Source organism: Cervus canadensis, chromosome 10, assembly GCF_019320065.1.
Source record: "Cervus canadensis isolate Bull #8, Minnesota chromosome 10, ASM1932006v1, whole genome shotgun sequence".
In the NCBI taxonomy this organism is placed as follows: domain Eukaryota; kingdom Metazoa; phylum Chordata; class Mammalia; order Artiodactyla; family Cervidae; genus Cervus; species Cervus canadensis.
In genome coordinates, this window is record NC_057395.1 from 29,826,661 (window position 1) to 29,840,886 (window position 14,226).

The 14,226-nt window shown below is 42.1% G+C and overlaps 1 protein-coding gene across 5 annotated transcripts in view; it reads left to right on the top strand.

Annotated features, from left to right (window-relative positions):
* The window catches only part of MCM10 (minichromosome maintenance 10 replication initiation factor), a 39,041-nt gene extending 25,443 nt beyond the window's left edge, over positions 1-13,598 (top strand). For 3 of the 5 annotated variants that reach the window (XM_043479758.1, XM_043479756.1, XM_043479761.1), the window contains 4 exons: positions 2,183-2,328; positions 4,254-4,296; positions 4,383-4,482; positions 11,491-13,598. In XM_043479758.1, coding sequence (XP_043335693.1) covers positions 2,183-2,328; positions 4,254-4,296; positions 4,383-4,466 — 273 coding nt within the window. In that variant the 3' untranslated portion in view covers positions 4,467-4,482; positions 11,491-13,598. Of the gene's footprint in view, positions 1-2,182; positions 2,329-4,253; positions 4,297-4,382; positions 4,483-11,475 lie in introns of all 5 variants that reach the window. The other 2 variants (XM_043479757.1, XM_043479759.1) reach the window with 2 other exon arrangements.
* Positions 13,599-14,226: the final 628 nt, after the last annotated feature.

Here is a 14,226-nt window from a genome sequence, read left to right on the forward strand (position 1 = left end):
AACCTTGCAGGGTGTGGAGACTCAGTGGGGTGTGGGGCCATGTTTTGTGACCAAGGCCTACACCCTGCCTGGGTTTGGGGTCATTTAATCAGGCAGGACCCCAGTGTTATCTCTCCTCCTCAGGTTTGTTTGTTTGTTTTTGGCTGTGCTGGGTCTTCATTGCTGTGTGGGCTTTTCTATAGTTGCAGCCATTGGGAGCACTGCTCTCTAGTTACAGCTTTGGCTTCTCTTGTTGCAGAACACAGGCTCTGGGACCACGGGATTCAGTAACTGCGGCTTGTGGGCTCTAGAGCACAGGCTCAGTAGTTGTGGCACATGGACTTAGTGGCTCTGTGGCATGTGGGATCTTGCTGACCCAAGGATTGTACCCATCTCTTGCAGGTAGATTCTTTACCACTGAGCCACCAGGGAAGCCACCCTTCTCAAGTTTTAACATGTCCTCAATCCTTAGTTCCCAGTCCCTGGGGCCTTAATTGAAAAATTTGACTTGGCATCAGATGTGATCAGCCACTTTTGTTCCCTTCTGCTCAGGGCCTAACGTAAATGTCGCCCCGAAAAGTTCTTTCTGTACATGTTTCCTGGCATTACCATTCCTTTTGAATATGCCTGCATGACTAATCAGCATTGTGAGCATGTGTAAGAGGAAGAAAAGGCTTAGCTTACAACTTTCTCTGACTTTATTTTTAAAACCTTAGATTCTCCTTTATATTTGGGGGGCAGCACTGAACCAACTACTCCTTTGAGAAAGTGTAGACCCTTGGGAATCAGTAAAGCCTTTCCCTTAGATGACAGCTTTTCCTCTGACAAGATGGCCATATTAGGACAGAGCTGGTGTATTCCTTTCCTGTTGCTGCTTAACAAATGACCACCAACTGGGGGCTCAAAACAGCACAGATGTATTGTCTAACAGTTTTATAGGTCAGAATTTTATATGGGTTTTGCTGGGGTGAAATCCAGGTGTCAGTAGGGTGCTTTCCTTTCTAGAGCTCTAGGGGAGAATCCATGTCCTTGCCTTTTCCAGCTTCTATAGCTTGCCTACATACCTTGACTCATAGCCCCTTCCTCCATCATCAGAACTAACAGTAGGAGGTGGGGTCCTCTCAGCACGTGGCTCCAACCTCCTTTCCTCTCTCCCACTCTTGAGGACTCTTGTGAATCCTTTGGGCCCACCTGGACAATCCAGGATAATTTCCCAGTCTTAACTGATGAGCAACCTTCATTCCATCTGCAACCTGAATTCCCCTTTGCCAGTAACATAACATACTTGTGAGTTCCAGGGAATAGGGTGTGAGTATCATGAGAGGATTATTTTGCCTAACACAATTGGTGTACCACTGTACTCTGCCCTCTTTGAGGCTGCTAAGGCCAAAAGTTGTTCATCTAGACTCAGTGTGATTATCAGAAATTACATAGCACTGTCCTGACTCTGTTTCAACCTTCACCTACCATTTCTTGTTATGTTCAGTCCTTTTAAGGATCAAAATTAAATTACTTAAGCTCTTTCTTGGTTTTACCGCTTATGAAATAGGAGTAGTAATAAGCTTATAATCCTTTTCAGAGGCCTTATAAGAGAAAGTGAAAAAGCAGCTTATCATCCTTCCCAAATAGGCCCCATGCCTATAACCTGTAGTCTTATAATCAGGGACTAGAGTGAATACAGGGTAGACCAACTAAAGTGAAGTCGCTCAGTCGTGTCCGACTCTTTGTGACCCCGTGGGCTGTAGCCCACCAGGCTCCTCCATCCATGGGATTCTCCAGGCAAGAATACTGGAGTGGGTTGCCATTTCCTTCTCCAGGGGATCTTCCCAAACCAGGGATTGAACCCGGGTCTCCCGCATTGCAGGCAGACACTTTAACCTCTGAGCCACCAGGGAAGCCCAACTAAAGCTACTTAGAAATTTCCAGTCCTTTTCTTCTTCTCCCTAGCTATTGTCTTGATTGTCACAGAAGATTACTGTGAATTTTACACCTGAAGTTGGGGCAAACATGAGAAAAAATGGTATTAATAGGGGAAAAGTCAAGAAATCACAGGGATCACTGCACCTGAAAGATGGTAACTCCACTAGTCACTGCCTGGTAGTGACAAGAGAACGGAAGTTCTGAGGAACAGGCCGCGTTCATGGCAGCTGGCTCCTCTCTCCTTCAGACCTCTTGACCAGATCTTTGTGCTGGTTCTGTGCAGTGTGCCTACACCCACTTCAAGCCTCTGGAGACCTGCGTCAGCGAGCAGCATGACTACCACTGGCATGACGGTGTGAAGAGGTTTTTCAAGTGTCCCTGTGGAAGCAGAACTATCTCCCTTGACAGACTCCCCCAGAAGCACTGCAGGTATAAGAATTCCTGGGGTTCTTGGTCCCATAGGTTTCCTGAACCTTTTTGCAATTCCCGGGTAATGCTGTTCCCTAGAAACTTCAGACGGTCCTTGACCCTGAGAGAGTCAGCCTTGTTCTGTGCCTTCTTACAGCTCCTGGGTCTCCCTAGCTGCTCCTGGAGGGAAGGGATCCTTCCCCTTTCACACCTGTACCCCCAATACTAAATATAGTGCCTGACACTAGGTTATCAGAAATGTTTGTTGACTAAATGGAACCTGGGTGGTGTGGGTTGTATGATGTTGATTCTTGGAATTTGAGGCAATTTCGCTATCACTTTTAGTCTTCCCTAGAATGTTTCACCAGCATATCCTCACTACTTTTGTTGTTGTTCACTTATTTCATTTGGGTTGTTGTTTATTTCCTGGAGCCCAAACTTCACTCTCATATCAAGTTTCTCCACAGCTGATTTGGAATGAGGGTGGGGGTGGAGGAACCCAAACCCCATGCTGGTTCATCCCCTTATCAGAGCTGGTTTGTGCATTTTTTTTTAACAATTGAGATTAGAATTGTTTAAAGTACTTATTCATATACTGATACTTGACTTCTCTCCACAATATTGTAACAGCAAGAGCTGTTTTACACAATAGAGTATCAGAGAAATGTGATCATTAAGGATAAGGAGTAAGTGCAACTCAAATGAAAGAATATGATGCTTTTCAGCCCCCAGGTGGCACTGTTACTTTGTTAAGAACTTGTGCTTTCTCTGGTCTCTCTCTTGTCAATTCTTGATCTAGAGCAGAAATGGGCAAACTTTTTCGGTAAAAGGCTAAATGGTAATTACATTAGGCTTTGCCAGCCCTGTGGTCTGTTTCACCACTACTCAAACATGTTGTTGTGCCAGTCATAAGTAATACTCAAATAGACATGGCTGTGTTCAAAAAAAATTCATGAAAACTGTGGCAGACTGGAGTTGGCCCACATGTTATAATTGACAGTGAGCTGTGTGTAGTATCATCATTGATCTGGTAGTAGGCTGTGAAAGTTCTCTCAATAGATACTGAACAGGTCTGTAGCTGGGGAACGTGATGGAAAGGCTCCGGGCTAAGTCCTTTGCAGCTGATGCTCGGAGTGGTGTCTAAGGAAGATGGGGAGAAAGGATGAGCCTGATGGGGTGGCCCTGTGCCCAAGACCCTCTCAGATCCAAGGCAACTGGGAGCCACAGTCCCATGACTTCACTGTATTTCATTTGTTTCTCTCTCCTCAGTGTAAAATTGCTAGAAAATAAGCTATCCCCATAGTATCCCCCTGCCTTCTCAGGGTTGGACTCAACTACCATGTTAAACAATGAGAATGAATCTCTAGGGCCTTTGACTAAAGAGAGTGAAAAATCTCTGGACCAGGAAAAGATTTTCTTCCTGTTGTGTTGCTTTGGCCCCAAACTAAACAGTGCCCTTTCAGTGGAAAAGTCAAGATATCACTGTCTTCCCTGTTCTCACTACTGAAAACTGGGAAGCATTGTTCAAACCCAAAGGAAGAGTAATCCTCTCTTACCACAACCATTGAGTTCCAGAAAAGGAGAAAGGAACAAGCCATGGGCTGCTTCTTGCTGTAGGCTGGCTTTCTCCGTCTGAGGGTCATCCCAGTGACCTTCACTGGAAACCAGGCTCACTCTCCTCACCTGTAGAGTGCATAGCCCTATTCAGCCCTACCATTTGAAATTCCTTTTCTGAAGTATCTGGCTCTTGACAGACTTCAAACCGTTGCTCAGGTCACTGGTGTGTGTATTTTCAGTAGCAGTAGAATGTAAACTGGAATATGAACCTCACCTTAGTGAGCTTTGGCTTAAATGAGGTGGATCTCAAAAGTCAAGGAGCACTATTATCTTCATGTGTGTGGACCTGTAACCTCATCACTGAGTCAATCCCATCTTTTCTGTTTTAGTAACTGTGGCCTCTTCAAATGGGAACGGGACGGAATGTTAAAGGTATGTCATCTAAAAGGTGATAGATTTTAGTGACCCATGCAAATACTATTGACCCATTTCTTATTAAACTGTTTCTGTTTTTCTAGGAAAAGACAGGTCCAAAGATAGGAGGAGAAACCTTGTTACCAAGAGGAGAAGAACATGCCAAATTTCTGAATAGCCTTAAATAGCCCTGACTTCAAACAGGTACCTACAGCTTACATTGCCTCTTATGGTTCTGGAAAAGCATAAAGTTTTGGCTCTGAACTGCCCATGTTCCTGATTGACACAGTCGAATACTGTTAAGCCTACAACTTTGCGTTGGTTTAACCTCAAATTTAACATGACCTTTAAGTGGAAAATCAAGATATCAAAAGGTAGATAAAGAGTTGTGTTTCTCTGTCTCTTGGGTTATAGAGTATGTGATGTCACTTCTTAATCACAGTAAGGTTCTGGTATTTATGTGGACAGCCAGAGGCAAAAGAATGAATTTGGCTCAGGTAACCTGCCTAACTTCTGTGCTTCAGTTTCCTCGTCTGTAAAATGAGGAAGGTTGGACTAAATGATCTTGAAATGTGCTCTCAAAACTCTAAATATAACATTTTGCCATTTAGAAAATTATGACCATCACCCTTGATATAGTCTCACTATATTAACATTAAAACCCAGGTTCCTTCTGTTGATTCTGCTGTTAACGTCCACTTTGTTCTTGGAAATCAAGTCACTGACCCACGTGGCATTTCAGTTCATATCTATATGGCTCTTTGTGCCCTTACATTATTGTGGAGCTCTGTAATGGAAATACCTAAAATTTCATCATTTTAAAATATGGTTGTGTTTAAATATGGCTTAAAGAAACTGAAACCTCTAACCAAAACAACTGTAAAACTAGAGAAACCATGAAGCCTGTTTGGAAAACAGAAACATCCCACAAGGAGAATTCTGTGGAGTTTCCGATTTGCAGATAATGTTTATTAGACACACTAAGAATTTTAGATCAGGGATCGCTGGGACTTGTGGTTTTGCTCAAGTCTGGGCCCTTCAGCACAATAGTTCTGGGACTATGGCTGAGGTGCCCATCCTCAGTTTCCCCATCAGCAAAATGAAGGTGATGATGTCTTGGTGGCATGGACTCTTGTGAGATAGTGCATGTGTGCCAGAGCACAGTAGGTGTGACTTTCATCATCAATGAGAGAAATGGAGCTTCCCAGGTAAGAGCACAGAGACCTGAGATGTTGTGGGCGCCTGGTCAGAAGGGTGATGATGGAGGTAGACCGTGGTGGATGGCCTCAAAGGAACAGACAGATTGTGCTGGAGAGGGAGTCCAGGGTCAAGCTCTGGGTTAGGTAACTAACTGCGTGCACGTTGAGAGGAAGCTCTGGAGGGATGGGAGGTAGATAGCCCAGACATTCAGATGCACCAGGCTCCCCACCCAGGGAAGATCAAGGTGGTGACAGGACGCAACTCTGGGGCAGCTAGCCCCCAGGGCAAGACCTATACAGTCTGAGGTTGCAAAGGGCACATGGGACTGGGGACTGTGAAGTGAAGGTCACTCAGTTGTGTCTGAGTCTTTGTGACCCCATGGACTATACAGTCCATGGCGTTCTCCAGGCCAGAATACTGGAGTGGGTAGCCTTTCCCTTCTCCAGGAGATCTTCCCAACCCAGGGATCAAACCCAGGTCTCCTGCATTGCAGGCAGATTCTTTACCAACTGAGCCACAAGGGAAGCCCAAGAATACTGGAGTGGGTAGCCTATCCCTTCTCCAGCAGATCTTCCCGACCCAAGAATCAAACCGGGGTTTCCTGCGTTGCAGGCAGATTCTTTACCAGCTGAGCTATGAGGGAAGTCCAAGGTGGACTGTAACACATTGTATACAAACATTAGGTGCTCAGTAAGCTTCTAAAGAAACAGCAGTTTTAAGAGCACTGAGGGCTGGAAGAATGTGGTCAGCACTCCCGGTGAGCAGGATGGGGTTTCATTGGGTCAGTTCCGTCTTGCCCTACACCCAGCTCAGAGGGGCCCATAACGTCTTAGGTATCTGCCCTGAACCAGCCCAGGTTTTGGAGTCACCAGCAGGAATTAGGGTATATGACTCTGGCAGGGTCGCAAGCAGAAAAATAGATGGGGAGGTGAGTGTTACTCATCGAAGATCCTTTCCAGGTCGGTCTTCAAGCACAGATAAAAATGTTGAGGACTGGCTTTCAGAGCAAAACAAAGGGTTGAGTGGCAGCACATGAGGGTTTCCGTGAACCAAAAGCGGCTGAGGTCCTAATCATTTAAGCCAGGTCACGGGTACATGGAGACTGGTGCTCATGTCTGTATTGTCATATGTGTTGTAAGATATCATGATGAAAGGTAAAAACAAGCAACCCCAGTTTTTCTTTTCTGTGATACCTACCAATTATTCCTTGGGGCAGTTATTGTTCCTTCCTCCAGTCTAGTGCTATATTTTGAGCGTTGCTGTGGCAGAAAACTTATTTTAGTGGCTTTGTTTATCCACAATGTATTATATGATATAAATATCATATATTTATCTACAAATATACAAGCTGCTAGCTTGTATATTTTAGTGCGGTTCAATTTCCAGGTGCCAAGCCCAGTGCTACCCTACTGGTGTGCATTGAATGTTGGGTGGATGGAGAGATTTTAAAAATTGTGAATACAAGGAAGTTAATAAATGTTTTCTGAATTGTTCAATGCTGTAAAAGTGCTGCACTCAATATGCCAACAAATCTGGAAAACTTAAGCAGTGGCCACAGGACTGGAAAAGGTCAGTTTTCGTTCCAGTCCCAAAGAAAGACAATTCCAAAGTATACTCAAAACTATCGCACAGTTGCACTCATCTCACAAGCTAGCAAAGTAATGCTCAAAATTCTGAAGCCAGGCTTCAACAGTACATGAACCACGAACTTCCAGATGTTCAAGCTGGATTTAGAAAAGGCAGAGGAACCAGAAATCAAATTGCCAACATCTGCTGGATCGTTGAAAAAGCAAGAGAGTTCCAGAAAAACATCTACTTTTGCTTTATTGACTATGCCAAACCCTTTGACTGTGTGGATCACAGAAAACTGGTAAATTAAAGAGAAAGGAATACCAAAATCCACGAACTTATGGACACCTTATCTTTGACAAAGGAGGCAAGGATATACAATGGAAAAAAGACAACCTCTTTAACAAGTGCTGCTGGGAAAGCTGGTCAACCACTTGTAAAAGAATGAAACTAGAACACTTTCTAACACCATACACAAAAATAAACTCAAAATGGATTAAAGATCTAAATGTAAGACCAGAAACTATAAAACTCCTAGAGGAGAACATAGGCAAAACACTCTCCGACATAAATCACAGCAAGATCCTCTATGACCCACCTCCCAGAATATTGGAAATAAAAGCAAAACTAAACAAATGGGACCTGATGAAACTTAAAAGCTTTTGCACTACAAAGGAAACTATAAGTAAGGTGAAAAGACAGCCCTCAGATTGGGAGAAAATAATAGCAAATGAAGAAACAGACAAAGGATTAATCTCAAAAATATACAAGCAACTCCTGAAGCTCAATTCCAGAAAAATAAATGACCCAATCAAAAAATGGGCCAAAGAACTAAACAGACATTTCTCCAAAGAAGACATACAGATGGCTAACAAACACATGAAAAGATGCTCCACATCACTCATTATCAGAGAAATGCAAATCAAAACCACAATGAGGTACCATTACACGCCAGTCAGGATGGCTGCTATCCAAAAGTCTACAAGCAATAAATGCTGGAGAGTGTGTGGAGAAAAAGGAACCCTCTTACACTGTTGGTGGAAATGCAAACTAGTACAGCCACTATGGAAAACAGTGTGGAGATTTCTTAAAAAACTGGAAATAGAACTGCCATATGACCCAGCAATCCCACTTCTGGGCATACACACTGAGGAAACCAGATCTGAAAGAGACACGTGCACCCCAATGTTCATCGCAGCACTGTTTATAATAGCCAGGACATGGAAGCAACCTAGATGCCCATCAGCAGATGAATGGATAAGGAAGCTGTGGTACATATACACCATGGAATATTACTCAGCCGTTAAAAAGAATTCATTTGAACCAGTTCTAATGAGATGGATGAAACTGGAATCCATTATACAGAGTGAAGTAAGCCAGAAAGATAAAGAACATTACAGCATACTAACACATATATATGGAATTTAGAAAGATGGTAACGACAACCCTATATGCAAAACAGAAAAAGAGACACAGAAATACAGAACAGACTTTTGAATTCTGTGGGAGAAGGTGAGGGTGGGATGTTTCAAAAGAACAGCATGTATATTATTTATGGTGAAACCGATCACCAGCCCAGGTGGGATGCATGAGACAAGTGCTCGGGCCTGGTGCACTGGGAAGACCCAGAGGAATCGGGTGGGGAGGGAGGTGGGAGGGGGGATCGGGATGGGGAATACGTGTAAATCTATTGCTGATTCATGTCAATGTATGACAAAACCCACTGAAAAAATAAATAAATTTTTTTAAAAAAGAAAAAAAAAAGGAATACCAGGCCACCTGACCTGCCTCCTGAGAAATCTGTATGCAGGTCAAGAAGCAACAGTCAGAACTGGATGTGGAACAACAAACTGTTTCCAAATAGGGAAAGGAGTACATCAAGGCTGTATATTGTTACACTGCTTATTTAACTTATATGCAGAGTACATCATGCAAAATACTGGGCTGGATGAAGCACAAGCTGGACTCAAGATTGCCAGGAGAAAGATCAATAAACTCAGATACACAGATGATACCGCCCTTATGGCAGAAAGTGAAGAACTAAAGAGCCTCTTGATGAAAGGGAAAGGGCAGAGTGAAAAAGTTGGCTTAAAGCTCAGCATTCAGAAAACTAAGATCATGGCATCCAGTCCCATCACTTCATGGCAAATAGATGGGGAAACAATGGAAATAGTGACAGACTTTATTTTTGGGGGGCTCCAAAATCATTGCAGATGGTGACTGCAGCCATGAAATTAAAAGATGCCTGTTCCTTGGAAGAAAAGCTGTGACCACCCTAGACAGTGGATTAAAAAGTAGAGACGTTACAAAGTTCTGTCTAGTCAAGGCTATGGTTTTTCTAGTAGTCATGTATGGATGTGAGAGTTGGACTATAAAGAAAGCTGAGCGCCAAAGAATTGGTGCTTTTGAACTGTGGTGTTGGACAAGACTCTTGAGAGTCCCTTGGACAGCAAGGAGAGCCAACCAGTCTATCCTAAAGGAAAGCAGTCCTGAATATTCATTGGAAGGACTGATGCTGAAGCTGAAGCTCCAGTACTTTGGCCACCTGATGCGATGAACCAACTCATTGGAAAAGACCTTGATGCTGGGAAAGAGGAGGAGAAGGGGACGGGAGGAGAAGGGGAGGAGAAGGGGACGACAGAGGATGAGATGGTTGGGCGGCATCACTGACACGATGGACATGAGTTTGAGTAGGCTCTGGAAGTTGGTGATGGACAGGGAGGCCTGGCGTGCTGCAGTCCATGGGATCACAAAGAGTCAGACTCTACTGAGCCACTGAACTGAACCGATAGGTCAAGCATGTGGGCTACTCCATTTAGGAGAGTCCTCTGCTTGGGCAACCTGAGTTTCCAAACACCATTTGACCCAAGTGAATACTGTGAAATGACTGAGTCAGTTGGTAGGATTATTATTTTGAGATTTAAACTCTACCTAGAAATAATACATATTTCTCCCAGGATGGTATTATAGTAGGAACATAACTCTTAAAAGGACGTGGTTGTGGGAGATAGTTGATTCAGGTTTTCAAGAGCCAGGAATAAATTTCACATGCCCTAGATTCCATCAGAGTCTGCTCTGTGTGTAGAAGTTTCTCTGTCTGAGGCTTGTGTTCCCTTATGGTCACACACTTTTGGGAATATTTCACTTTCCAGGAGGAATGTATTTTTGTTCTGTTTTTTAAACAGAAAATGTTTAAATCTCAAAAATAACCAAAAGCACTTGAAATTCTCATATTTTTGATGGCTCATTTCAAGTAGATATGTTTGTCCCATAAACTTAAAACAGGTATGGGTCTGAAGTAGGTCACACCTGAGCAGCCACCTGGACACTGAGCTGCAGGTTGCTCTTTGAAGACCCCTCCCTGTATAAGAAACATGTTCTTGTTTGAACCAAGGGTGTTGTGAGAGTTCAGATTCACTTCTGTATATGTTGTGCAGTAACATTCTTATAAAGGTGAATGGGTGTGCTGAATGTAGATGCCCCTGTTTTTAAATTTTGAATAATTAAAAATATAATCTAGTTACTTCTCAATTACTCTAGGTTTTGGGGGGCTTCCACTGGGGATGCTGTTTGTGTGTGTTTTGTTAGAATATTCAAGGATGAGAGGGGTAGGTGGGCTGGAGGGGCCGCATACTCATTTACATTAAAAGTATGGTTCATCACAAGGCCATTCTTTAATCCTCCTACCCTCTTTACCAATGTGTGTTAATAGCAGTGTAGGAAAAATAAATAAATAGCAGTGTAGGGCTTAGTGTATAATCAGAAAAGGGAAAGCACATGGTGGTCTAAGCACACAAAAATGGTCATGTCCTCCATGGTTGATCACAGTATTCTGATCTTCACAGTAGATTTTTTTCTGTGCCTTTTTTTGTGAGGGGGGTTTATTTTGTTTGTTTGTTTTGAGCATGCACAGTTTGCAAGATCTTAGTCCTCTGACCAGGGATTGAATCCAAGCCACAACAATGAAAGCCCAGAATCCTAACAGTAGGCTACAGAGAACTCCCTGTGCCTTTTTTCGTTTAGAGGAAGGAAGTGGCTTTCTAAAGAAAATTATCTTTCTCTTGAGTTTTGTTTCCTTCTGTCTGAACAACAGAAGGAAAACTGAACTAATTCAGGTAACAGTGATCCAGAATAGCAAATAAGAAGCTTCTGAATGAGGACTGTGAAATTGTCTCCAAAGAGAACTGAAAACATTGAATTTTCAGCTTTTAAAATTTTCTAGTTTTCAACTTTTAAAAACATTACAAATTGATGTATAGGAAATTTGACAGGGAGTGATTGCATGAGTTGAGTTTTTGTGTAAAAGTTGATGACAGAAATAAAGCTAGATGTTTATAAGAGACTAAATGTGTCTGACAACATTAATTTTTTAAATTCAGGAGTGTAAATCTGTTTGCCCGAGTTGTCACTGATAGCAGCCCATCTCAGCCTCTGCTCTTACAGGTAAAGCAGACACCGGATGCCATGGGGAGAGATTTGGAAACAGCGCCACTCCCAAGAAGGATGATGGGCTCCAAAAATGAAATTCTGTATTGTCAGTATTGAGGAAAGAAAGAACGATGTATCTAAAGAAAACAACAGGTACAAAAGGTGGAAGAAATCCATGGGCATAGCTTGACAGTAGTTTGTGGAAAAGCTGTGGAAATTTCGAAAGTTAAAGAGAGCCAAGAATATCGCCACACAGCTGAACTCTCCAGATCAAATGGAGACGAGACCTGCCTTGTCCTACACAGTCGGCCACATAGCCAATAAAATTGACTTGCGTTTTGGAGAAAAGCCAGACAGCGGTAATTGAGGTGGTGAAAACTCAAAGCCTTTTCACTGAAAAAGGAAAGAAAGACTAGAAATATATATACAGTGGGTTTTTGTTATTCATAGTAATTGTTTCATGAAGCTACCAACTGAGCTAGCAGATACACAATCACTGCTCCTAGAGGAAATACAGGTTAGGTTTCCATGAGCCTCTAGTCACGTTTTGTTCACTGGCCCAATAAATAACTTTATAGTATATATGTTTGTTTAAAGACACCTTATTTAATATATATTGTTGACTCATTAACATGGAACTCGCAGTCAACAGCCCTGTGACTCCTGACCAAATGAAACTGAGCTCAGCACATGGGTTTTCTCTGGATGATCCATGCATCCCATCCTTCTTGCCCTCAGGAACACTAGATCATACTTCAGCACTCCACTTGGGAGCCATTTTCAACATCAAAAGCACCTCAGAAAAGCACAACAGTGTGACAGACGTGGCATGGAAAGGACATTTTTTTACAGTATCAGAGCTGAAATTAGCAAAAAATGTTGCTTTGACCTCATCTAGGAGCAACTCAAGTTTCTTGTTAGTCTGCGCATGTGTGTGTCCATAGTGACCACACAAAAAACACCACAGGTACTGTTTTTGGAATTAGAAGTAAAATTTAGTTATTAGGTGATTTTGGAAAAACACAGAATCCACAAATAATGAGGAACAACTGTGTAATATTTCCCAAAACAGGGCCAGACCAGAATTTTTCTCATTTTGCAGATTAGAAAATTAAGTGATTTGAAACATGGATTGCAACTAAGTCTGTGATAATGTTGCTTAAGCAGAGACTTCGCTATTGGTATTTTTTTAAGTCAACTTTATTAAGGGCTAAATTTCACACAGCAAAGAGCACACATATTAAGTATATTGTTTGGTAAATTTTGGCAAATTTATTCACCCACATAACCACCACCAAAGGCATGATAGAGGGCATTGTCATTACCCCAAAATGTTGCCTTTGCCACTTCCCAGTCAGGCCACATGCCCTAGTCACATCCATCACTGAGCTGTTTAGATCCGTTTCCAAGAGTTTCATATAAATGGAGTCAAAACAACATACTCTTATACGTCGCATATTTTGAAATAAAGCCATGTTGTTGCCTGTGTCCATAGTTCATTTTTTATTGTTTAATATATCATAGTATGGATATGTCATTTATTATGTTACTATATGTCATTATTCACCTATTGATAGATAATTTGGGTTGAATTGTTTCTAATTTGGGGCTGTTATGAATAAATAACAATATTCAGATACAAGTCTTTCTGTGGATATATTTTTGTTTTTCTTAGGTATCAGTAAAGAGGAGTGGGATTTCTGGAAAGTGTGTGTTTACCTCTGTAAGAAACCACTAAAATATTTTCCAAAGCAGTATGACTTTACATGCCTATTAATGATGCATGAGGGTCCCATTTGCTCCACATCCTCACCAGTACTTGGTATTGTCAGCCTTTTTAATTTTAGCCATTCTGATGGGTGTATCTTATTGTGGTTTTAATTTGCATTTCCCTCATGACATCTTTTCCTGTGCAGTTGGCCATTTGTATATCTTTTTGGTGACGTATCTGTTTACTTTCTTACTAGGTCAAGATGAAAGAATTCTTTCTGTGTTCTAGATGCAAGTGCTTTTTGCAGATATGTGTTACCTAGTTTTAGCTTTACTATAAAAGGTCTTCTCTCATAGCTCAGTTTGTAAAGAATCTGCCTGCAATGCAGGAGACCCCGGTTCAATTCCTGGGTCAGGAAGATCCACTGGAGAAAGGGATAGGCTACCCACTCCAGTATTCTTGGGCTTCCCTTTTGGCTAAGCTGGTAAAGAATCTACCCGCAATGCAGGATACCTAAGTTCGATCCCCGGGTTGGGAAGATCCCCTGGAGAAGGAAAAGGCTACCCACTCCAGTATCCTGGCCTGGAGAATTCCATGGACTGTATGGTCCATGGGGTCGCAAAGAGTTGGACACAACTGAGCGACTTTCACTTTCACTTTTCATTAGGTCTGTGATCCGTTTCACATTAATTTCTGTTTAAAGCTGTGAGTTAAGGATTATGGGTCATTGTTTTCCAAATGAACATTGAATTGTTACAGTACCACTCAGTGAAGATGCTATAATTTTTTCATTGTATTATTTTCACTTCTTTGTCAGAAAATCAGTTGACCATTAGGGTCTACTTCTGGACTTATTTCTGTTAAATTAATCTTGATGTCATTCCTTATGCTAGTACCACTGTCTTAGTTACTGTAGCTGTGTAAGTGTTGGAATCAGGTAGTATTAGTCCTCCAACTTGTTCTTTTTAAAATTTGTTTTGGCAATTCTAGGTCCTTTGCATTTTGATGTGAATTTGTGAATCAGCTTATCAATTTCTACC